The 26,325-nt window shown below is 48.2% G+C and overlaps 1 protein-coding gene across 3 annotated transcripts in view; it reads left to right on the top strand.

Moving 5' to 3' along the window:
• SRD5A1 (steroid 5 alpha-reductase 1) overlaps positions 1 to 26,325 on the top strand; it is a 36,509-nt gene that overhangs the window by 6,512 nt on the left and 3,672 nt on the right. For all 3 annotated transcript variants that reach the window (XR_001919797.1, XR_001919796.1, XM_018065693.1), the window contains exons 2-4: positions 14,783 to 14,949; positions 19,293 to 19,394; positions 22,470 to 22,620. Coding sequence is in view for 1 of the 3 variants with exons in the window: in XM_018065693.1 (XP_017921182.1) it covers positions 14,783 to 14,949; positions 19,293 to 19,394; positions 22,470 to 22,620 (420 nt within the window). In the remaining 2 variants the exon portion in view is untranslated. The remainder of the gene's footprint in view (positions 1 to 14,782; positions 14,950 to 19,292; positions 19,395 to 22,469; positions 22,621 to 26,325) is intronic.

The following is a 26,325-nucleotide window of genomic DNA, read 5'->3' as shown; positions in this document are numbered from 1 at the left end:
ACTACTTACTTTCCTCAAGCAACAAGAACTGACTTTTATATTAGCATTTTATATATAGATCAGTGAGCATAGATACCACTAATTTCTAAACGCTTTGCTTTCTTAGAACATTTTAGGATGACACCAAACATCATTCATTTTTAATTCGAAATCACTTTAGTTTCTCTGTAAGAGGAGATTGGTGTTCAGTGATAAATGTTTCAAAATCGTATTTTATTTGGAAAATGACTTAGCTATTCAGTAGACTTCCAACACTTAGTTAAGTACAACCTTTAGAAGTTCAGGTTACCCCAGTCTGCAGAGACTATTTTAGATGGACATTCCTAAAGCATAATTATTCTTAATAGAGTCTATCTAAAGGCTCATATCTCATTTGCATTTTTAAGAAGTTTTTTCACTTGAGAGAATTTCCTTGCTGACAAACCTGTAACACATGTAATAATATTTAACTTCTGTTAAACCTAGGTACAATGAAAATATTCTGCTTAATGTTAATTACTCTTAGACATGTCTACATTATTTAGATCAACAAACAAACATTAATACCAGGTATTTAATACTGAATATTTCCCAGTTCACATGAACCTGAAATTCATTTAGGTTAATTTGTCTTGTATTTAGAATTATTTGAATTGTACGAGCCCACTTTTTTTTTTTTTAAGCCAATAAGATTAAACGTCATTTACACACTGATCTCGGCAATCGGCAATATTACCCACAATACAAAGATGCGCACTGAGACATACATTTATCCAAATAAATGGATAACAAAGTTATGTTTTTCAAACTTAGTTATGAATCAGGTATCGCAATATAAAACACACTAATTGTAAAAATGGTTGGAGTAAGATTTGAAAAGGCTTTGTTCCACATTTTTTCTTTTGGTTTCATGAATTAGAGATGGTCTAGGTAAGTGATCCAGAGAGGCTCAGGTCTAAAGGTATGGGAGGAATTATTTCCTCAGGGCAAGTATTCTTAAAGAGATAACTTTGTTCATCAAGCTTTCTCTGGAGTCTAAAGAATATTGTGACCACATTGTCAAAAATTGTTTTTCTGTGATCATAGTTTTATAGCCAAGTTTTAGACCAAGTGTGCTCAGCTTGGCCCTGATAACAAGGGCCGATTGGTCCCAGCAGGGACTGTGCCTCTGGGGAAGTGGGGGCCTCCGTTTGATCACCCCAGGCTGCTAATTACGGAAGGCAGTGGACAAGAACAGGAGCGCACAATGGACTGAGAGCTCGTCCCAAAGCCCCCCGCCAGTCGGGAGACGTCTGTCGCCCCTGCTTTGCTGTGCCAGCCCAGACTGAGGAAGAAGGGCTGTGTGAATCCCAACCTGGTCAGACTAGTGGCGGGAGAGACACCAACCACGGGGCTTGGGACACGTGCTTGGGAGATGCAAGCCCGAGTGGGCAGCAAATTCCAGAACTTGGTGGCCGTCTGCCGAGGCCCTGGGCTGGGTTGTGGGCTGACCCTGGTGGGGGGACAGGGTCCTGCCCTAGGGGAGTGTTAGCATCGTGAAGAACCAGAGCCGGGTGCAAGGGCTTCCCGTGGTCTGTGGGAGGGGTGTCTGCCTGCATGCTGGATAATCGTCCTTTAGCACACCTTGTCTGAGGATCCACTGACGCCTTGCTCACGGTGGGCGTGTGAGGCAAGAGGTTCTCTGAAGACATCGCTGAGGATGAGAGAAACGCTTGTACTTTTGCTAAGTACAAGGGTAGAATCAACAGGACCTCTGGAGGAGAGCCGGGGACGGCGGGGCAGGCCTGCCTAGGAAGCGGGTAGGGCCAGCTGTCAGACAGAGGCCCTGACCCCTGGGGATGGACAAGGATGTTTGTAGGCATTTTTTTTTTAATCCATGGCAAACCATGTCGTTGTGCCGGTCGCCCTTGCATGGGGTCAGCGTGGAGGTCAGCTGTTGATCTCAGGCCTCTGAGTCCCGAGGGCACTGTCCACACCTTGTCACATCACCCTGGGCTTTGTTTGTGTGCAGAGTGTGACCTTTCACCTGCTCACCCCAGGCACGTGTGTACTGGAAATGAGCAACTTTCAGTTATCAGGTCTGCTCAGAGCCTCTCCACGCCGGGGTCTTGGGGTGGCGCCCTCAACCCTGTCTCAGCTCATGTTCTGCTTTCTGTCAAGCCAAGCAGGGACTCAGTGTGACCTGGACCCAGGGCGCCTGAGTCACTGATTCCCACTGGGCAGTCAGTGAGCGACTCACTGCGTCATTTCTTCATCAGCCCCTCTGTGTAACGGTAGTCACAAACCCAAATCCCACTGGGGCCCCCAGTTACCACCTTTGCCCTGAGGCCACAGAGGAAGGGGTCCAAACACACCCCGCCCCACCCCCAAGTCCCAGAGTGCAGACTCTGAAACGCCCACCACAAGGCCTGTGCTCAGCCAGGTCTGTGACCCTGTGGGATCCTGGTTCTGTTGTCATTCCTCACGGTAGCACCTCAAAGCTTATCACCGGCTTGAGGTTCAGCTTCCCTCCTGCTGGAATCCATCGATGACCTGGGGAGAGCCTTGGTCAGCTGCTCTTTAAAATGTGTCATAAGGGACTTCCAGGGATTCCCTGGTGGCTCAGACGGTTAAGAATCCACTTGCAACGCAGAAGACCTGGGTTCACTCCCTGGGTCGGGAAGATCTGCTGGAGAAGGAAATGGCAACCCAATCCAGTATTCTGGCCTTGGAAATCCCATGGACAGAGGAGCCTGGTGAGCTACAGTCCATGGGGTTGCAAAGAGTCGGACACTGAGCAGCTAACACTCAACACACAAGGGGCTTCCCAGATGGTGCTAGTGGTAAAGAACTCGCCTGCCAATGTAGGAGACAAGCGTTTGATCCCTGCGTCCGGAAGATCCCTTGGAGAAGGAAATGACAACCAGTTCTAGGATTCTCACCTGGATAATCCCATGAACTTCTCTGATAGCTCAGTTGGTAAAGAATCTGCCTGCAACCCAGGCCACTTGGGTTTGATTCCCAGATTGGGAAGAACTCCTGAAGAAGGGATAGGCTACCCACTCCAATATTCTTGGGCTTCCCTTGTGGCTCAGCTTCCACTGTACAATCATAAGGGATTTGAATTAGGTCATACCTGAATGGTCTAGTGGTTTTCCCTACTTTCTTCAATTTAAGTCTGAATTTGGCAATAAGGAGTTCATGATCTGGGCCCCAGTCAGCTCCCAGTCTTGTTTTTGCTGACTGTATAGAGCTTTTCCATCTTTGGCTGCAAAGAATGTAATCAGTCCAATTTCAGTATTGGCCATCTGGTGATGTCCATGTGTAGAGTCTTCTCTTGTGTTGTTGGAAGAGGGTGTTTGCTATGATCAGTGCGTTCTCTTGGCAAAACTATTAGCCTTAGCCCTGCTTCCTTCTGTACTCCAAGGCCAAATTTGCCTGTTACTCCAGGTGTTTCTTGACTTCCTACTTTTCCATTCCAGTCCCCTATAATGAAAAGGACATCTTTTTTGGGTGTTAGTTCTAGAAGGTTTTGTAGGTCTTCAGAACCATTCAACTTGAACTTCTTCAGCATTACTGGTCAGGGCATAGATTTGGATTACTGTGATATTGAATGGTTTGCTTTGGAAATGAACAGAGATCATTCTATCATTTTTGAGATTGCATTCAAATACTGCATTTCCGACTCTTGTTGACTGTGATGGCTACTCCATTTCTTCTAAGGGATTCTTGCCTACAGTAGTAGATATAATGGTCATCTGAGTTAAATTCACCCATTCCAGTCCATTTTAATTTGCTGATTCCTAAAATGTTGACATTCGCTCTTGCCATCTCCTGTTTGACCACTTCCAATGTGCCTTGATTCATGGACCTGACATTCCAGGTTCCTATGCAATATTGCTCTTTACAGCATCAGATCTTGCTTCTATCACCAGTCACATCCACAACTGGGTATTGCTTTTGCTTTGGCTCTGTCTCTTCATTCTTTCTGGAGTTATTTCTCCACTGATCTCCAGTAGCATATTAGGCACCTACCGACCTGGGGAGTTCCTCTTTCAGTGTCCTATCTTTTTGGCTTTTCATACTGTTCATGGTTTACCATTCCCTTCTCCAGTGGACCACGTTTTGTCAGAACTCTCCACCATGACCTGTCCCCCTTGGGTGGCCCCACACGGCATGGCTTAGTTTCATTGAGTTAGACAAGGCTGTGGTCCATGTGATCAGATTCGTTAGTTTTCTGTGATTGTGGTTTTCAGTCTGTCTGCCCTCCGATGGAGAAGGATAAGAGGCTGATGGAAGCTTCCTGATGGGAGAGAGGGACTGAGGGGGAAACTGGATCTTGTTCTGATGGGCAGGGCCATGCTCAGTAAATCTTTAATCCAATTTTCTGTGGATGGGAGGGGCTGTGTTCCCTCCCTGTTCTTTGACCTGAAGCCAAACTATGGCGGAGGTAATGAAGATAATGGGGACCTCTTTCAAAAGGTCTCATGATGCACTGCAGCACTCAGTGCCCCCAACCCTGCAGCAGGCCCCCGCTGACCCACGCCTCCGCCAGAGGCTCCTGGAAAGTCTGGGTCAGTCTCTTGTGGGGTCACTGTTCCTCTCTCTTGGGTCTTGTTGTGCACAAGCTTTTCCCTTACAATTACGCAGTGGAAGTGACAAATAGATTCAAAGGATGAGATCTGATAGACAGAGCGCCTGAGGAACTATGGACAGAGGTTCATGACATTGTACAAAAGGAAGTGATCAAGACCATTCCCAAGAAAAAGAAATGGAAATAGGCAAAATGATTGCCTGAGGAGGCCTTACAAACAGCTATGAAAAGAAGAGAAGCAAAAGGCAAAGGAGAGAAGGAAAGATACACCCATCTGAATGCAGAGTTCCAAAGAATAGCAAGGAGAGATGAGAACGCCTTCCTCAGCGAACAATGCAAAGAAGTGGAGGAAAGCAATAGAATGGGAAAGACTAGAGACCTCTTCAAGAAAATTAGAGATACCAAGGGAACATTTCATGCAAAGATGGGCACAATAAAGGACAGAAATGGTATAAACCTAAACAGAAGCTGAAGATATTAAGAAAAGGGGGCAAGAATACCCAGAAGAACTATACAAAAAAGATCTTCATGACCCAGATAACCACAATGGTATGATCACTCACCCAGAGCCAGACATCCTGGAATGTGAAGTCAAGTGGGCCTTAGGAAACATCACTATGAACAAAGCTAGTGGAGGTGATAGAATTCCAGTTGAGCTATTTCAAATCCTGAAAGATGATGCTGTGAAAGTACTGCAGTCAACATGCCAGCAAATTTGGAAAACTCAGCAGTGGCCACAGGACTGGAAAAGGTCAATTTTCATTCCAATCCCAAAGAAAGGCAATGCCAAAGAATGCTCACACTACCTCACAATTGCACTCATCTTACACACTAGCAAAGTAATGCTCAAAATTGTCCAGCGAAGGCTTCAATAGTACATGAACCATGAACTTCCAGATATTCAAGCTGGATTTAGAAAAGTCAGAGGAACCAGAGATCAAATTGCCAGCATCCACTGGATCATCGAAAAAGCAAGAGAATACCAGAAGAACATTACTGCCCTACTGACTGTGCTGAAGCAGTCAGTGTGGATCACAACTGATTGTGTGCATCACAACAAACTGTGGAAATTCTTAAAGTGATGGGAATACCAGATATCTGACCTACCTCCTGAGGAATCTATACCCAGGTCAGGAAGCAACAGTTAGAACTGGACATGGAACAACAGACTGGTTCCAGATAGGAAAAGGAGTACGTCAAGGCTGTATATTGTCACCCTGCTTATTTAACTTATATGCAGAGTACATCATGAGAAATGCTGGGCTGGATGAAGCACAAACTGCAATCAAGATTGCTGGGAGAAATAGCAATAACCTCAGAAACGCAGATGACACCACGCTTATGGCAGAAAGTGAAGAAGAACTAAAGAGCCTCTTGAGGAGAGTGAAAAAGTTGGCATAAAACTCAACATTCAGAAACTAAGATTATGGCATCTGATCCCATTACTTCATGGCAAATAGATGGGGAAACAGTGAGAGGCTTTATTTTTCCGGGCTCCAAAATCACTGCAGATGGTGACTGCAGCCATGAAATTAAAAGATGCTTGTTCCTGGAAAGAAAAGTTATAATCAACCTAGACAGCATGTTAAAAAGCAGAGACTTTACTTTGCCAACAAAGGTCCATCTAGTCAAAGCTATGGTTTTTCCAGTAGTCATGTATGGATGTGAGAGTTGGACTGTAAAGGAAGCTGAGCGCTGAAGAATTGATGCTTTTGGACTGTGGTGTTGGAGAAGACTCTTGTTTCGTTTTCTTGCTATAAGAAATAATGCAATCATTCAGCAAATGATTTGACCCTCGAAATAGAAGCAGTTGGACATCATCTCCCAGGGCAGCCTATAAGGTCACCAACCCAATTTTGGGAACACTTAAGTAGCCAACTTGGGTGATCTGGCAGTAACTTAGGTAATGGTGGGCTTCCTCGGTGGCTCAGTGGCGGGAAATCCACCTGCAATATTGGAGATGCAGGTTCAGTTCCTTCAGGAAGATACCCTGGAGGAGTAGATGGCAACCCACTCCAGTATTCTTGCCTAGAGGATCCCACGAACAGAGGAGCCTGCTGGGCTACAGTCCATGGCGCCATAAAGTCAGACATGACTAAGCATGCGTCTACTTATCCACTTACTAGGAAATGGTAGATCTAATCATTTTCAAATGTTTAAATGAGAATTGTTGTTAATTTTAATAATTAATTGTTTCACTTCTTTCTCAACAATTTAACATCCCTGTAATCTACAGCCCTTCTAGATTTGGATCAGTTCCTTTTTCTTATCTTTCCTTCTGTAAAAAGAAAGGAATTTAGTGATTATAGTGATTAAACTGTGATAAAGCTATGTATTTAAACAAGGATTTTGCCCTTTCAAGGTGAAGCTGCAAACACAAAGAATACTTTACTGTCGGTCACTCTAACCTTTGGCATAAAAGTTTTCCACAAGGCTCAGGCGAGGATTTGGTGTGCCCTTCTCGTTCTCCAGTCTTCTGGTGTGTTTCCACATTGTACATGCCTTGTCCTTGCATGTGCGCTTAGTCACTCAGTCATGTCTGAGTCTTTGTGACCCTATGGACTGTAGCCCACAGGCTCCTCCCCACCCTTTCTGGTTCCTCTTGGCCCAAGGCAAAGGGAAACGCTGCTGGTAGCAGCTGCATGGCTTTCCAAGGAAAATGGAACAACCCAGAAGGATGAAGACCACCCAGAAGATGCCAGGAGGGGGCACGGCGCTCCCCTCTGGAAGGCATGTCGCATCTGAGTGTCCAGCCGCTGAAGACCCGGTCTGTGAGCCAGGGCGGCTGGTCCCCGGGGACATGCTCAGCCTCTGGGGAAGGAGAGGGTGGGGAAAACGATCTCAGCTCCCTGCTGGAGGTCTGTGGCCTGGGTGGCATTGCTTGGGACAGTTTGTTCCAACCTCCTGGTTTTGTGGACATCAGGGTCCCTGCTGAGCCCTCCAAGGACAGAGAGCAACAGAAGAGACCTGTGTCAGCCTAAGGCCCTGTCTCCAGTCCTGGCCCCTTTCCTGACATCTCACGTGAGACCAAAGAGAGAGAAATCCTCTCCCCAGGTTGTTTGTGACCGGCTCCCACAGGCACAGAGGTCAGGGCACCCTTCCTGGTCATCTGGGAAACAGGACAGGTGTGTGTAGTCCCCACCGGCCACCGGCCAGCCCCAGACCACAGTGGCTGTCCGAAACCCAAGTGCTGGGGCCACAGGCAAGAGTGCTTTCGAAGAAAACCCAGGTGACATGTCCAGATTAGATCTGCTGTTGTGATCTGGACTAAGGACTGTGAACTTCCCTGGAAAGGGCCAGGTGTGTCTGCAAAGGAAGATCCTTGGTGTCACAACTGATAACTGAAGAGGAAACAGATGTTCACAGAAATTGTGTCAAGAGAATTCAAAATATAATAACACCTCAATGCAGTTTTGGTAATAGACATGTAATGAGAAGAATGGGATTCTTTTTTGTTGTTGCTGGGGAATAAAATTTAACTTGAGGCTTCCCTGGAGGCTCAGTGGTAAAGAATCCACTAGCAATGCAGGTGAGGGATCGATCCCTGGGTGGGGAAGGTCCCCCAGAGAAGGAAATGGCCACCCACTCCAGTATTCTTGCCTGGGAAATCCCACGGACAGAGGAGCCTGGAGGGCTGCAGTCCATGGGGCCATGAACAGTCAGACATGACTTAGTGACTAAACGACAATAGCAACAAGTTGCTGGTCTAGGAAAGTGAAAGTGTTAGTTGCCCAACTGTGTCCGACTCTTTGCGACCCCATGGACTGTAGCCCACCAGGCTCCTCCATCCATGGAATTCTCCAGGCAGGAATACTGGAATGGGTTGTCATTCCCTTCTTCGGGGGATCTTCCCAAGCCAGGGATCAAATCTGGGTCTCCCGCATTGCAGACAGATTCTTTAATGTCTGAGCCACCAGAGAAGCTGGTATAAGAGATGGCTTTAAAGGCCTTAAATTTTCACAAGCTTTGTGAATTTGTATTTTGTCTGTCGCACGCATATTTACCACCATGATTTACAACATCTCAGCAGATTCCACTGTAGACTCCACTGTACTGAGCTAGTTGGTTGCTCAACTTCTTTGGAAGTAGCCTCACCTTTAGTTGTTCCCCACAGACTGTATACAGCAGCCTACCCCAGCCTTTTCAGCATCACGGACCAGTTTCATGAAGGACGGTTTCTTGGCAGACCGAGATGATAGCGTGGGAACGGTTTGGGGATGATTCAAGCACAGTAGGGGTCAAGCTATTATGAGAATCTAAAGGCACCGCTGTGGAGAAGGCGATGGCACCCCACTCCAGTACTCTTGCCTGGGAAATCCCATGGATGGAGGAGCCTGGAAGGCTGCAGTCCATGGGATCACAAAGAGTCGGGCATGACTTCACTTTCACTTTTCACTTTCATGTATTGGAGAAGGAAATGGCAGCCCACTCCAGTGTTCTTGTGGAGAATCCCAGGGACAGCGGAGCCTGGTGGGCTGCCGTCTATGGGGTCGCACAGAGTCGGACACGACTGAAGCGACTTAGCAGAAGCAGCAACAAAGGCACCACTGATCTAACAGGAGGTAGAGCTCAGACTGTAAAGTGAGTTAATGGGGGAGCAGCTGTAAATACAGATGGAGCGTCACTCGTTCACCTCCTGCTCTGCAGCCCAGTTCCTGACAGGCCGTGGACCAGCACCGGTCCATTCCCTGGGGGTTGAGGGCCCCAGGTTTAGAGAGCCTGAGCCCTCGGCCACTCCAGCCTCAGCACCGACCCCTGGAGTGAACAGCTGAGCCATTGCAGCGATGCCCTTGGACTTACAGGCACCGAGGATGCCCGCCTGCGCCGCCTTCTGCCTCCATTTTTCACTTGCCCAGCGTCACTCCTGGTGTCCTCACTCCCCAAGCCACTCTGCTTCCCAAAAAGCTAATAATCATGTTACACAAGGTTGTATTCCCTGGATGTGTTTCTTTGGCCCCTACAATTAATTGAGTCACCGTCGGTCTACATGGTTTTCCTTGCTGGGCTAGCAAAATGAACTGCTTGGTAGCTTCCTAAGGCTGTAGCCTCATTTTGATCCATTTTTTAAAAGAAGTTCTGTATTGGGGTGCTGGTTTAAACTCTGATTTTTCTGACTGCTGCTTTCCCATAGTTGGGGATACTGCAATGACCACCGAGCCTGGCAGTGGGGGCCTCTGTTAGAGTCTGCCACAGCTCTGCTGGCAGTGAGCCCCAGGGATGCTTTGCCAGCTGGTGGAGTTCTCAAAGGGGCTTCCCAGGTGGCTCAGTGGTAAAGAATCCACCTTCCAACGCAGAAGATGCAGGAGTCAGGGCTCAGTCCCCGGGTCAGGAAGGTCCCCTGGAGGAGGTCGTGGCAACCCACTCCAGTACCCTCGCCTGGAGAATCCCACGGCCAGAGGAGCCTGGCAGGGCTACACAGTCCGTGGGGTCGCAGAGTCGGACACAGCTGAGCACGCACGAGCACGCAGTAACAGAAAATCCCACGCTCCACTTACCGTCAAAGCACGAAGAGTCCAGCAGCTTTCCTCGTTCTGACACGGTGGGCGGGCACGCAGATCCCTGCGCCACGCGACACAACACCAAGCGCAGGGAGCCCTGTGCAAAGAGACGAGAGCGCCACACGCAGGGCCTGCCCCGCCCACGGAACTCCTTCCAGCCGAGACGCTAACAGAGGCCCATGGCCGCGCTCCAGCACGGCTTTATTTACGGATACTGAAATCTGAATTTCGTACAATTTTCATGTGTCATGGAATAGTCTTTTGATTCCCCACACCCCACCCCGCCTGCCCAACACACACACTATTTAAAAATGTAAAAAGCGTTCTTAGCTCCCAGGCTGTAGAAAGCAGGTGGTGGTCTGGACTTGTCCCGGCGGCTGTGTTTGCCGGCGGCTGTATTTGCCGACACCTGATCCGCACTCACGCTGGTGTCAGAGAACGTTAGTGACCCAGGAGGAACGGTCAGGAAGGCAAAACAAGAGGCAGCTTTGGGTTCCACCTTTACGGGGTGCCAGCCAGATAAAGCGTCCGCCTGCAATGCAGGAGACCAGGGTTCGATCCCTGAGTCGGGGAGATCCCCTGGAGAAGGAAATAGCCACCTACTCTAGTATTCTTACCTGGAGGATCCCGTGGACAGAGGAGCCTGGTGGGCTCTAGTCCGTGGGATCGGAAAGAGTCAGGCACGACTGAGCAGCTAACACACACCCAGCCGGTGTTTGCCCATGCAAACGTGGAAACCAGAGGGGGGGAAATCTGCCAGAAGTTACAGAGGTCTTCCACCTCTGCAGCGTTTCCTCAGACTTAAGCCTTCAGCACTGCATATAACTATAACCTAGAGATGTGTGATGACTAGCCTAGAAATTTGCCTTCAACTGCAGGGTTTTGTTTTTTTTTTTTGGCCTGACCTCGCCGCATGTGAGATTTTAGTCCCCCACCCAGGGATCGAACCCGTGGCCCCTGCAGTGGAAGGTGAAGTCTTAACCGTTGGACTGCCAGGGAAGGCCCCTTCAACCACTTTTTGCTGCTGCTGCTAAGTCGCTTCAGTCGTGTCTGACTCTGTATGACCCCATAGATGGCAGCCCAGCAGGCTCTGCCATCCCTGGGATTCTCCAGGCAAGAACACTGTAGTGGGTTGCCATTTCCTTCTCAACCACTTTTTAGGACCTGGTTTTTCTACTCTGAGCTCTCTGGGTTTTTTTCCTCCACTTTCGGATCGTGCATCCCTGTTAGCCTGTGTTGAACTCGGCGTGGATTCTGCTCAGGTCATCCATCCGAGACTCTCAGGACCAGAGCACTGTGCATTTCCTCAGGCATGTTTCTAAACCAAGCCCACACCCCCTGCGTCCCCCCCCAGTCTTATTTCCTACTCACTTTTCTTCCCTCCGTGTTCCTCCAAACTTGGAATTCTAACACTTTCTCAGTTGGGTCCTGCAGTTTCCCTCCTGGAAAATTCCTTGAGACCGTAGCTTCCCGAGAAGTTGTTTCCCCACCCCCCCAACTTTCTCACCATACTGTCCCCTTCCTGCTTTCGCAAGGCTCGGGAATCCCCTGAGCTGACTTGGGAAATGAGCTCGCTTATTCCCAGTGCTTCTCAAGTCTGGGCACTCGGGGACAGGCTGAGAACCGGTCTGTCATCAGCCGCCTCCTCAGGCTGTAACACGGGGCCCTCTGCCCTGGCTGAGAATCTGGGAGCAGCAGAAGGCACCATGGCAACAGTGCCCGATCGCGACACCTCAGAACCCCTGCCTGTCTTTAAGGAAGCCTGTGCCAGTACCCCAGTCAAGAGCGAGCCCTGCCCTTGCAGCGTCAGTGTCTGCAGTTAGCCTGCGTCCCAGTGCCAGTCAGCTTGTACCAACTGTCTGCCCAGGTAGCGGCCATGGTTCCCCGATGCAGAGAGAAATGGCCGTTCTTTTTGTGTACCACACAGCACGTGGGCTTCCCCCGTGGCTCAGCGGTAAACAATCTGCCTGCAAACGCGGGAGATGTGGGTTTGAGCGCTGGGATGGGAAGATTCCCTGAGGAGGAAATGGCAGCCCGCTCCAGCGTTCTTACCTGGAGAATTCCGTGGACAGGGGAGCCTGCAGAGAGCATCAGAAAGAGTTGGGCACAGTTGAGCACACATGAACCTTGGGACACAGAGTGTGGATTCTTACTACCCACCCAGGGAGTGATCCTGCACCCCCCTATGTTGGAAACTTGGAGTTGTTACCACTGGGCCACCAGGAAGTCCCTCCCTGTTCTTTTTGAGGGGCTTGTGCAGGGGGCGACAGAGGCTGGATGGCATCACCGACTCAGGGGACATGAGTTTGAGTAAACTCTGGGAGTTGGTGATGGACAGGGAGGCCTGGCGTGTTGCGGTCCGTGGAGTCACAAAGGGTCGGACACGACTCAGCGGCTGAGCTGAGCTGAGCTGTCAGCACTGGTTTCCAGGCAAATCGCTGCTCCACCAGCGGTGTCATCGCCTGATGGATGCTTCCCGTCCAGCTCGTGCTTTGCCCTAAACTTACACAAGGTCTTTGGGGGAAGTGGCTGAACAAGATGAGAACCTGCTTGCAATTCCTGGGAAAGTTCTCCGAGATGCTGAGTGAAGCTGTTGGGGAGAGAATGCCTTGTGGATGTGACATCGCAGTGCTGTTACTGTGCTGTTACTGTTAACAGTCGTTAATGTCCTGGAGCAGATGGCCAAAATGGAAACTATAAGTGTGCACCTTTTCCCGTTTTAAGCTATCATTTACGTAAATAAATTTTCACTTGATCAGTTTTGGTGATTGGATCAGGCTGTGTGGCCATCATCACAGCCCAGAGATACAGGGCGTTGTGTCCCCATATATGTCCTTTATGCTTCTTTGCTGCTGATCCCTTCCCCTGACTCTAGTTTTGGCTTTTCTAGAATTCCTTGCATCTGAATTCTTTTTCCTTGATAGAGGGATTAAAGTTGTCACTTTCTTCTCTGCTCAGTTTTGGTCACTTTTGTCTGCTTCATCCGTGTTGTCATATTTGTTGGCATAAAGCTGTTGAAATCGCTTATTATCCTCTTAAGGGCTATATGATATGTAGTGATGACCCCCTTTTAAATATATGACGTATTGATTTTAAAGAGAAAATTAAAACACAACATAAAGTTCTACATCCTGTTTTTTTCGTACAGTTCTAGCTTCTTATCCTTTTAATTTCTGTCTTTAAACTTCTACTGATGTGCTCTAAGGGCTTCCCAGGTGGTGGCGCAGTGGTAGAGAATCCTTTTACCAATACAGGAGGCACAGAAGACAAGGGTTCGATCCCTGGGCAGGGAAGATCCCCTGGAGGAGGTAATGGCAACCCACTCCAGTATTCCTTCCTGGAGAATCCCACGGACAGAGGAGCCTGGCAGGCTGCAGCCCATGGGGTCACAGAGAGTCAGACACAACTGAGCAACGCTAATATTGTTGTTCAGGCATTTAGTCATGTCTGACCCTTTATGACCCCGTGGACTGCAGCCCGCCAGGCTCCCCTGTCCTTCACTATCTCCCTGAGTTTGCTCAGACTCATGTCCGCTGAGTCAGTGATACCATCCAACCATCTCATCCTCTGCCGTCCTCTTCTCCTCCCGCCCTCAATCTTTCCCACTATCAGGGTCGTTTCCAGTGAGTCAGCTCTTCGCATCAGGTGGCCAAAATATACTTAAACTCAGCCACTCTCTAGCCCATGACCTTAAGCAGACTGGAGCACTGTGAGTCTTAACCGTGTCCTCTGTCAACTGTGGTGACAGTGACTCTGTGCAGGTAGCTGGGAGGCCTTGCCCGCGGTGGGCACTAGGGAGATGATAGCCATCGCCATGGTGACAGATAATGTAACAGTGGGCCCCAAACTCAAACACCTTGGACCAGACTGAGTCACTGGTGTTAGGGGGATGGTACCTTCAGTTTTCTCTCATTCCGTGCATCTGTTTCACACTCCGTATAACTAGAACCCTGAATTTTTGCACAGTCGTGTCCTGTTTTGAAACACAGTTAATTATTTAACTAGAAATTCTGCTTTCAACAGATACAGTACATCTGGGCAAGTATTCCTAAGAATGACTTTTATATAAAAATCAAGATTAAAAATCCAAGACACTGAGAGCAGAGCTTCTCAATCTGTTTCTCATTATAGCACACAATGTACATGACATATCTTTAGCATATAGTGGGATAATCTGACAAGAAGGCTCCCTGGGGAGACATAGCTGTTCCGGAGCTCTGGCCCCCCCAGATCCTGCCCTGTCAGCTGGGGGGCTAAGGCAGCACCGCTCTGGCACACCTGTAATTCAGTGCTGAGCTCCTCTAGTTGGAAAGCTCTGCAAGACATCTGGGACAATTAGAGATAATAGTAATAGAATAGCCAGTAGTGAAGTGAAAGGCGCTCAGTCATGTCCCACTGTTTGTGACCCCATGGACTGTAGCCTGCCAGGCTCCTCTGTCCATGGGATTCTCCAGGCAAGAGTACTGGAGTGGGTTGCTATGCCGTCCTCCAGGGGATCTTCCTGACCCAGGGAGCAAACCCTGGTCTCAGGTTAGATTCTTCGTCGTCTGAGCCGCCAGGGAAGCCCAAGAGCCAGTTTAAGGAAACATCTAAGCATTGCTGGAGGAAGAAAATAAAGAAAATCTTCATGCTTAAAAAGAAAAAAAGAAATGTAAGACAGTAAAGGAGAATTGCAGACATTAAATTCTTTATCATTGTTGCTTTAAAAAATACATATTTCTTGTCTCTGAAGGACCTTGGTTTTCCCATTTCTCATCCGAGGAGGGAAGCCCACGCCGTTGTACGCCTTCCTGTTGGCATTCATCTTCTGCACCTATAATGGCTACCTGCAGAGCAGGTATCTGAGTCAGTACGCAGTGTACGCGGATGACTGGCTCAGCGACCCCCGGTTTCTAACAGGTGAGTGTCCTCAGTGATGCATCCCATCCCTGTAACATTCAGCTCGGTGTTCACCTTCCGGTAGGGTCCAGTTAGAAAGCACACTCATCTTGAGAGAACAGAGAGCCTGCGGAGGCCCCTTGACCTAGGCCGGGGGACTGAGTGCTGGCGGGATGGAAGGTCAGGCTGTCCCCATGACGCAAGCGCCTGGCTCCCTCGCCCACTCAAGCGCCAAACGCACAAATACCTGTTCTTAAGATGACCTAAAAATAGCAACGAGCTGCAGCAGACTAAGCAAGGGGCCAAGAATGAGGGTGCTTGGGCACTAATGGGCCGTGTAATCTAAGAATGTCATCAAACCTCCTACAGTTTCTTCTGGAAAGCGAGAGAAAGTCAGTCATCTTCAGTGAGGCAGTTAGACTTTAAACTCTGAGGTTTATGAGGTTTTCGAAATTTTTTTTATCTTTATCAATTAATATAAAGTAGCACATTTTCCAGGCTTCCCTGGTGGTGGCTCAGACGGTAAAGAATCTTCCCACAATGCAGGAGACCCGGGTTCCATCCCAGAGTCAGGAAGATTCCCTGGAGGAGGGAATGGCAATCTGTTTCAGCATTCTTGCCTGGAGAATCCCATGGACAGAGGAGCCTGGCAGACCACAGTACTTGGGGTCACAGAGTCAGACACAGCTGAGCGACTAACGCTTTCACTTTCCTAGTACATTTTCCAGTTCTAATTATAACCTTACAACTTCTAAACAAAAATAGTAAAAAAAAAAAAAAAAAAAAAAAATTAGTCATCAAAAATATTTGCAAGGATGTTAAAAATATGTAATTTGGGGGCTCTTGTTTATAAGGAAATTTCTATATGTTTACCCTCCTAATGTTTAGAAATTCTAGCACATTCAGTTATAGCTAGTGGGCTTCCCAGGTGGTACAGTGGTAAAGAATCTGCCTACCAATGGAAGAGACGTGGGTTCGATCCCTGGGTCAGGAAGATCCCCTGGAGAGGGAAATGGCAACCTGCTCCAGTTTTCTTGCCTGGAAAATTCCATGGAGAGAGGAGCCTGGGGTGGGGGTGGGGGGGCGGGAGAGTCCCATTCAGGGAGTTGCAGTGAGTTGGACACAGTGAGCCCCTGAGCGCACATACATGCTCACAGGTAGCTACTAAGAGTCCGTCAGCTTTTCAGCTTGCCCTAAGCCCTTTAAACTATATAAAGTAACCTTCGGGCTTCCCTGGTGGTCCAGTGGTTAGGAATCCACCTGGCAACGCAGGGGACATAAGTTTGATCCCTAATCTGGGAAGACTTCACTTGCCTGAGACCAGCTAAGCTGGTGTGTCCTAGAGCCTGCGGTCTGCGCCAGGAGAAGCCGTCACAGTGAGGAGCCGGAGCACCGACCTAGAGAGTCAGCCCCGCTCTTCGCGACTCGGGAAAGCCGCGCGCAGGAGTGAAGGCCTAGCACAGCCAGAAACAAATTAAAAAACAGAGCAACCCTCCATTTCTCTTGTTTGTGTGTTTTTCTCCACATCTATGAATTGGTCATAACAGAGAGGACTTAACGTTTAAACTCCCGGATGGCACGAGTGGTACAGAGCCCCGCCTGCTGGTGCCGGAGACGCAAGAGACGCTGGCTCAGTCCCAGAGAAGGGGAGATCCCCCGGAGGAGGGCCTGGCAACCCACTCCAGTGTTCTTGCCTGGGAAGCTCCATGGACAGGGGAGCCTGGTGGGCTGCAGTCCACGGGGTTGCACAGAGTTGGACACGACTGAGCGACCCAGCACACACCCAGGCTAGCTCCACAATCTGTGCCTCCATGAAATGCCAGACTGAGCTGTTGTGTTTGCTCCCTGCCCTCAAACACGATCTTGATTTACCTGCTCTCTATCTGATTTTCTTCTGCCCCAGTTACCAGAAGGAGGAAGGAAAAAGAACAGGCCTGGCCCATTGCCAGGAACTGCCCCCACGCCTCTGCCTTCTGAGGTTCAGAGAAGGACTGAAGTTAGGTCCTCATCACTCGAGGAAGGAAAGGTCAGAGAGTGAATCAGGCGGCCCCAGACCTAGCCCGAGTCACAGCGGAGTAGTGGTTTCACCAGCCCCTACAAGTAGGCAACCAAGGACAGAGAAAGGGAATTTTTTTCAACTAAAAGATAACAGTTTTAAATGTTTATTTGGGTGGCTTGGATGGTGAAGACACTGGCTGCAGTTCAAGAGACCTGGGTTCGATCCCTGGAGTCAAGAAGATCCCCTGGAGGAGGGCATGGCCACCCACTCCAGTGTTTGTGCCTCGGGAATCCCATGGATGGAGGAGCCTGGTAGGCTGCAGTCCATGGCTCAGCAAAGAGTCAGAGACAGTTGAGCAACTAACACTACTGCTACTTGAGGTTCTCATGGGAATTGCTTCTGGGATGGATTGTTTGAAAATTTTTGATGAACAGCAATAAAACAAAAGAATTATTTGGCCTGTGCATTTAAATGTCATTTGAAGTAGTTCTGCAGGTAGGCCTTGTCCCCTGCAAACCCTTTGAAGCTGGTCTAAAGTTTAAGACATTCAGTAAATTATATATAGACTTCTTAACTTCTCCATGATTGAATAGGAAGAATTGAAAATGAGAGCATAAGTCATTGAGAAACAAGCTGGGTTACTTTTTTGGTATCCTGTTCATTTCATTAAGTACACATGCACATAGCTTTTGTAATCATATGAAGTTTCGAAATAGCATAAATGATTATATTTACAATAGTTACCATGAAAAGATAGTGAATAATAATAAAATCCCAACAAAAAGTTTTCCAGAGGAGTACATGTAGTTCATCTAAAAGAGTTTGTACAGAGATGTTAAGATCTCTAGGCACGAAATTAAATGTTTAATTCAGATGAACACAAATATTAGTTTTATCACTGACCTTGGTGATAAAGGAAACTTGTCTCCTGGAATTTTGTGAATGTGACACTTTCTGGAGCTTCAAAAGTGATAGATACAGTGAAATACAAAAAGAGTAGCAAGTCAACTATAAATCGATGGCTTTAGAAAGTGCTTTTGCTTCCCAGGTGGCTCAGTGGTAAAGAACCTGCCTGCCAAAGCAGGAGACGTGGGTTCAATCCCTGAGTCGGAAAGATCCCCTGGAGAAAGAAATAGCAACCCGCTCTAGTATTCTTGCCTCGGAAATCCCATGGACAGAGGAGCCTAGCAGGCTGCAGCCCATGGGGTTGCAAAGAGTTGAACACAACTGGGTGGCTAAACAACAAACGAAATAAATGACTTACAAAAGCTACTAACAAAATTAGGTACAAACTGTTTAGAAAGAAAGCTGCCTAGGAAAGAAATCCTGAAAGCCTTACTGTAGACCTGAGTGTGATTTACGTCCCTGTTCTCACCCGGGAAAACTGTTTAATGCCCCTGGACTAACTGATGAATAGTTAATAATGTTGCTCCAAGTGTTCCTCTCTTTGACTTGGAGTCAAATGCCACAGTTGAGCACCATGTGCTTTCCACTTTTCTTTTCATGTCTCAGAACAATCAAGCGAACGTCCTATGAAATCAAGTCATTCCTTTTATCAAACACTGTTTTGACATTTTGCCTTTTCTTGTTGACATTCATCAGTGTGATACTAAGTCTCCCTTAACTGATGAAAAACCTCTGAAATCGTGTAACAATGGGAGAGAAAGCGTTCAGATGCTGAGGAATATCTAGCCAGAGCCGGGCAGCTGGCAGTTGACAGTTTTGCTGAGAGTTGAGGACACAAACAGACCCACAAATGCCAAATGACGAGCGAGCAGGAAATGAGTAGGGGAGGGGTGTGGATCTACATTAAATCGCTACATAAAATTATAGAGAAATGAGGACCAGGTCTCAGCTCCTGGGAACCACTCCCTCAAGGGGCCTGAGTGCAGCCCACCCTGGTAAAGCGCACGCTGGGGACTCCCTGCTCCACGTCTGCCCATGGGAGGGGGTCGGGGGGGGGATGCTGTGCTTCAGACAGTGTCTGTGATGCCACATAAACTTGGTGGGCTGACCCATGGGCGATGACAATACCTTTTCCTAAAGAGGCTTGTGCCTTAGTCAGATTTTTAGTCATCCCAGTCATCCTAAAAACATAGATTGTGACCGTCAGATCAAGCTGTTTTAAATGCGTAATTCAGTAGTGTTTTTAGAAACACAAAGCCCTATCTCACAACACCTTTAAGTCATCTTTCTAAATAAAGCACAGTATTTATTTCCATGGTTTTTACTATCAGTCATGGCTTATATGTTATGCCTCTAATGATATTGTGAAGGATTACAATAATACTGTTCATTCACACTTGGGCTTGTGAATTCTGTGGCTTAGTTACCATAATACCCTTGGATGTTTTATCTTGTTTAGGTTCTGCCTTATGGTTGATAGGCATGCTGATTAACATCCACTCAGATCATGTCCTGAGGAACCTCAGGAAACCAGGGGAGACTGGCTATAAAATACCAAGAGGTATGTACTGAAAATGGGGAATTTCTTCTAAAATTGACTGCCTGGAGGATTCCATGGACAGAGAAGCCTGGTGGGTCCATCGGGCTGCAAAGAGTCGGGCACGACTGAAGCGACTTAGCATGCGTTCCAAGATTGTACGGCGTGACGCTGCGCGGCTTTGGTTTTGCCAGAGCTCATAGCTGAAGGACACTGTTCGTTAGCTGCAGGTCAGTGTGTCACTACTGCTAGTAGGAGCAGTGACTAATCATTGTTTTATTAAAATGATAAAAGAACCCGTTCTGACTAATGGAAGCAGAAAGGAAACTCTAGTTATATCTGTGTTTGGAAAGAGCATATGAGTAGGAATTTATGGTCTGCAAGGGGTGTCCAGCACTTCCCTTCTTGCCACAGAATAGAATTGATTCCTTGACTGACCCTCTTTCCAAAACATTTTAAAATGTTGAGTAAAATTTTTAAATGCGTCAGTGCCGGGGACCAGCCCCAGTGGATCCAGGGAATTTGAAGCGGGGACAGATTCGGCGATTAAAGAGAGATTAATTAGAAATTTAAAGAGAGGTTAGGGAAGAATAATGTAGTGAAAAAATAGAGAAGAAAAGAGGCTGATATTCCTTGGTTTACATGGAGAGCTAATTAAGTCTCAAGACAGGAAACTTGCACCGTCTATGTTAGGCCACAGGCGCCCACTTGAATAGCAGAGGGTGCTCCGCCTTGGGCTCCCTCTCGCGTGGGTCTTAGAAGCCCGGGCAAATAAGTAGACACGGAGAGCCTCTGCGTTCCAAGGGATCAGCCTGAAAAAGAGAGGGAGGGAGAGGGAGAAAGAGAGAGAGAGAGTCGACATGGGGGAGGCCAAGCTTGTGCAAAAACCCCCATAACTTAAAGGTGCTTATATACCCTGTGTTTTACATAATGGAAGATACAGAGTCAAGCAGGGGCAGCAGTCCTGACCCTTATCGATACCAGGCTTTCTTTCTGCATATCTTTCTGTATACAGAACGTCTCAGGTGATTTACATTATCTTCTGGCCTGTTAACACTTTATGGCTCTCTTCCTTAATGAATGTTAATCTCATTTCCCCTGAAGTGTTTTTCTTTAATCTGCATCACCCTCAAAGCACTAAATAAAGTTACATCCCTATAGAACAAAGGTGCAGTGGGTTATAAGAAAGAAAGTACTTAACTCAAAGATCTATGTTGCTACTTGTTTTTTCTATATACCAACCATATCAACAAATAAAAGATATGAAAACTTGGCAGCAAGTATTGGCTCAACAATGAAACCCCCAATCAGTCCTAATGATTTTGACTCCTCGGAAGCCCCTAAATTCCTAGGATGTTTTAAGCTTCCTGTGCCTCTTGCAGTGGGGAGGCTGTGAGCAATCACATGCACAGTTGTAAAAGGTCTGGACAGACCTGTCAGGCAGGCTAGAAAGCCATCAGAGGGGTTTCTGGATTGAAACACTCTTATTATGCCCAGGGGATTTGTTATCTGAAAGCTCTAAATTAACTTTTTTCAGATAAAGGTGGTGGGGGATAGCCCCCTGTTAATGTCAGAGGAGTTGGTGAAAGGCATAATATAGTAAGGCAGACAGATTTTGGTTCTGGGGGTAGATGCTTGAGAAAATCTAGGGGGACCCCTGAGGCTTGATCCCGCCTTTGTGTTTTGTCAGGCCCCCTTCCTCATGACCTTTGCCACCGGTGGGATTCCGCATGCTGGCTCCCGGCACATCAGTATGGTATCAAGAGCAGACATGATCATCAGAGGGCAAAATCTACATGAGGGCTAAAGCCCGAGTGCATCTTGGTTGGATCGGTGACTGCCCGCTGACCCTCAGGCTGGCTGGCAGCCCAAATCCGTGCCACTCGTCTGATCTGAGAAACCATCCAGCCATGAATAGGATCCTTGAGGTCCTGGGGGTGGTGGGCTCACACCCATGATTGAGGCAAACCCAGATTCCCAGAGAACCTGCCTTCCACTCAGGCCTCGAGAGCCCAGCAGACCCTACACCGCGGGAGAAGGGCCACAGTCCTTGCAGAGCCCCTGAGGAACAAAGCCCCAGGAGCAAGGGCTTCATTGATGTGAGTGACCTCAGAGCTTAGAATTCAGATACAGGTTATAAACTTTCAAATTTAAAACTTAAATGTTTCAACCATAAAGGGATTGAAAGTATGAGTAAAGAGTAGCATACTATAAAAATAACTAAACAGATATAGAAGTTAAAAAAACAATAGAGCTTCTGGAAAAAAAATTTTTTTTAATCAGTCGGTAAAGCTAAGAACTCAAAGAGCGGAGGTAAACAGCACAAACAGCAGCACTCAGGTTGGAATCCTTGTGTTTATCTTCCTGGAAACCATACAGAAATAACAGCGGAACAAATAACCAGAAAACCCCGTGAACCTCAAATTACTTAAGCTGTGGCCCTGGGGTTGTCCTTGCGGTCCGCCGCTGTGGTCTCTGGCCCGAGCTCCTTCCACCCCAGCCCCACTCCCAGCCCCCTCACCCTGCTCTGCCCCTTGAGCCCCCTGCACCCTCCCTGGGGTGTAATAGCCCAGGTGTGCAGAAAGCGGTCTCATCCATGGAGCACCCCACATCCTTAAAAGAAGGTCTGGCCTGTCGTGTAGACTTGGTGCATCTGGGGAGACTTGATGATTGAACGTACAAGTGAACCTGTCCTTGAAAGTTAGTGTTTCCTTCCCTTTTTTGTCTAGGGGTCCGTAGAAGTCCACCTTAGCCAGACCAACACGTTAGTCTGTGCTTCCCAGCCTTGTTTAAGTTTTGTCAGCTTGACTCGTTAGCTAGTAAAGCAACATTGAAGTATGTTGAAGCCGTAGCATTTTTATAGTCAGATAAACAGGTGAATATTGATACAGGCATGCAGGTACTACCAGAAGTTGCAATACGAAATAGTAAAGCTGGTCTTAGTGGAGGTGTCTCGTCGATGCAAGTTCTGTGAAGGTCGTATTTTTCCAGGGTTGGTTTTTATGTTCTCCCTGCAGGTATCTGCAGGTCTCTCTGCAGTCAAGGTTTCCTTAGGCATTGCGTTTTAGTAAATGTGCTGCTGGCTCTGTTTTCTCCTAGGGGGCTTGTTTGAATACATATCTGCAGCCAACTACTTCGGAGAAGTCGTGGAGTGGTGCGGCTACGCCCTTGCCAGCTGGTCCATTCAGGGCTGGGCTTTCGCTGTGTTCACCTTCTGTGTCCTGTTCACCAGGGCTCAGCAACATCACAAGTACGTTCAGAAACACGTTCGGCATTTTTAATTTGTTCTCTGATCTCTGTAGAGCAATCCTCAGGTTAGATTTTAGAAGCGTTCATACTAATTTGTCAAATCCCAGTCTGTACCAAGCGTTAGCTAGACAAAAGGGCTCTCCTGGTGGTTCATACATTAGAGAATCTGCCTGCAATTCGGGAAAGCCGGCTTTGATCTCTGGGTCAGGAAGATCCCCCGAAGGAGAAAGTGGCAACCCACTCCAGTATTCTCGCCTGGAGAATTCCATGGACAGAGAAGCGTGGCAGGCTACAGTCCATGGGGTCACAAAGAGTCCGACACGACTGAGTGACTAACACTTTTAGCTACATTAAAACAGAAAAGCACAAATGTCCGAAGAAATGCCTAGCTATAATCGTCCGGCATGTGTCAGCCTCCTTGTTTGCTCCACCCTGTTCTGAGCATTTTTGATATTCCATGGCTGAGCTCCATGGTCAAGTTCAATGTCTAGCAGGGGATTCAGGGTCTGCTGTGGACTTTCCCATGACAGTGGGGGATGCTGACCAGGCAGCAGTGTTTGGAAGAGTCGGCATCGTGCCCTGGCAAGAGTCCTGTCCCACAGGTGTGCCCCACCACCCGGGCCTGGGGTCCCCAGTGGGCTCCAGGTTACCATGCCCCGAAATCACATCATTTCACATCATTTTCCAGAGTGTGGGGCCTCAGCCTTTATCAGATCCCCGAAAAGGCCTATGACGCATTGGACCATCAGCATGAAAAACAAAGGGTGCTAAAGGTGAAGTGATCTTGAAGGCCATCTGCTCAGTCTAACAGGTGGGAAACCGAGGCTCGGGGAACAAAGACTCAGGCAGGTTGGAAGTCACGTGTCCTGCGACAGGAGGGCTCCCAGACCGGCTCAGCATCGGGACAGTCCCCCTGATGCCACAGCGATGCTGGGAGTTTGGTGTGTGTCGGATTGTGTCCTGACCCTGGGAGTGGAGCCTGTGTGGATGAGGTGGCACTGGAGTCGGGCCCGAGGACTGGTGTCCTGATGAAGAAGGGAAACCTGGACAGACGGGCACGCAGAGAAAAGAGGGCCACCAGCAGACAGACACAGGGAAGCTGGAGGCCGAGATTGCAGCAATGTGGGCTTTTGAACTGTGGTGTTGGAGAAGACTCTTGAGAGTCCCTTGGACTTCAAGGAGATCCGACCAGTCCATGCTAAACGAAGTCAGTCCTGAATATTCATTGCTGCGGACCGAGGCACCCAGAGGCAGCCAGAAGCTGGGAGAGGCAGCATGGACTGTCCCCTGGGGCCTGAGAGGGAGCGTACTCCTGCCTACACCCGGGTGGTGGGCTCCTGGTGCCCAGGCAGTGAGAGCAGGCATGCTGTCATTTCAGGCCCCAGGTTCGTGGCTGTATGTTGCAGCAGCCCCGGGAAGCTGACACGCCAGCCCTTCTGGGATGCAGTACGCTCGGTTTTCTCCTCTGCTGGTTGATCCCTGCCGTCTCAGGCCTATGAAACATGTTGCCCACAACCAGAAAGACCCATGCTCTCCGCAGGCCTGGCTGAAACCATTTATTATCATCTCTTTAGACTAAAAATATCAAATGTCTTAGAAAATAAATTTTTAAAAAAAAATTAGATTCATGGGACAACAGTGTATTTTGTAAAACTTTGATAAAGATCTGTGATTTGTTTACACTTGGAAAGTGTTTGCTCACCCATCAGTGACCCGTCCCTGGCAGAGGAAGCCTTCTGGAAGAGAGATTGGGAACATGAAGCTTTTCATGAGCTAGAAACACACAGACACAAAAAAGGGTTACAGGGTTATTCTGCATTCAGCAGAAAGGCAATAAAGAGATGTCAGCTCAGCCTCAACAGCAGTAAATTCAAGACAAAGAAGTGATATAAGTGTCGCATAAGTTTTGATTCTAGGGGTAGAAAAATGAACGAGAAAAGTAATAGGAATATGCTGCTTGTCCTTTTAAAAGTGTCTATGGCTGGATGAATCACAAGCTGGAATCAAAATTGCCGGAAGAAATATCAACAGCCTCAGATAGGCAGATGTTACCATTCTAATGGAAGGAAGTGAAGAGGAACTGAAGAGCCTCTTGATGAGGATGAAAGAGGAGAGTGGCTTAAAACTCAACATTCAGAAAACTAAGATTGTGGCAGCCTGTCCCATCCGTTCATGGCAAATAGAAGGGGGAAAGTGGAAGCAGTGACAGACTTTATTTTCCTGGGCTCCAAAATCACTGTGGACAGTGACTGCAGCCATGAAATTCAAAGACCCTTGCTCCTTGGAAGGACAGCTATGACAAACCTGGATAGTGTATTAAAAGCAGAAATATCACTTTGCTGACAGAGGTCTGTATAGTCAAAGCTGTGATTTTTCCAGTAGTCATGAGCTGGATGTGAGAGTTAGACCATAAAGAAGGCTAAATGCTAAAGAATTGATGCTTTTGAACTGTGGTGTTGGAGAAGACTCTTGAAAGTCCCTTGGACTGCAAGGAGATCCAACCAGTCCATGCTAAAGGAAGTCAGTCCTGAATATTCATTGGGAGGACTGATGATGAAGCTGCAGCTCCAATATTTGGCCTCCTGATGCAAAGAGCCAACTCTTTGGAAAAGACCCTGATACTAGGAAAGATTAAGGGCAAGAGGTAAACGGGGTGATTGAGAATGAGATGGTTGGATGACATCACCGACTCAATGGATATGAGTTGAGCAAACGCCAGGAGATAGTGAAGGCCGGGGAAGCCCGGTATGCTGCCATGCCTGGGATCACAAAGAATCAGACACAACTGAGCGACTGAACAACAAGAAGACACATATATAAAGTGTGTATGTATATGTGTGTGTGTGTGTGTGTGTGTGTGTGTGCTGTACAGCATGAGTCATCTTAGGGGATCTCAGTTCTCTGACCAGGGGTCAAACCCGTGCCCCCTGCAGCGGAAGCGCAGAGTGTTAAGCATTGGGCCACTGGAAGACTCCTTGTAAGCAGGGCCCCAGCCTCTGGGATCTGACGCCTGGCGATCTGAGGTGGCGCTGATGTAGTAATAAAAGAAAATGAAGCGCGCGATGCGTCTAATGTGCTTGAGGCGCCCTGAAACCATTCCCCTGACCTGGTCTGTGGACAAACCATCTTCCACAAAACCAGCCCCTAGTACCAAAAAGGCTGTCGACCTCTGCTTTGAAGTCTTTTCTTGAGGTGGATTTGAGGTCTCAGTGGTTGAACAAAGTAGAACAGCCTCCTGAGCGCACAGCGCCTGGGGCTGTCTCGAGGGCTGTGTGGGTGAGGCTGTCCTTGTTGACTTTGGACTGCCGCTGGCCTTCACTCTTGCCCTTCCGAGGCCACTGTCCCCAGTCCCCAGGCAGGGTCAGGAGAGGGACTCACCTCCTGCCCTCCTGGCCTGGTGTCTCTGCCCTGCTGAGCTATGGGAGGCTCTTAGGAACCAGCTGGTTCATGTCCTGGATCCCGAGCAGGATGTCTCAGTCCATTCAGGCTGCTGTAACAAACGTGCCATAAACCGGGGCCTTATAAACAAGGGACATCTGTTTCTCCCAGCTCTGGAGGCAGCAGATCTGAGATCCGGATGCCACCAGTGGGGCCAGTTCTGGGGGAGGCCCTCGGCTGGGTCGCGGATGGCGCCTACTCACTGTAAACTCATAAGGCGGGAAGAGGGAGGGCTCTGGGGCCCCTTTAATCAGGCCACTGACCCCAC

The sequence above is a fragment of the Capra hircus genome, chromosome 20, assembly GCF_001704415.2.
Source record: "Capra hircus breed San Clemente chromosome 20, ASM170441v1, whole genome shotgun sequence".
Taxonomy (NCBI): domain Eukaryota; kingdom Metazoa; phylum Chordata; class Mammalia; order Artiodactyla; family Bovidae; genus Capra; species Capra hircus.
The sequence above is the reverse complement of the archived record's forward strand: the minus strand, read 5'-3'. Positions and strand labels throughout refer to the sequence as shown.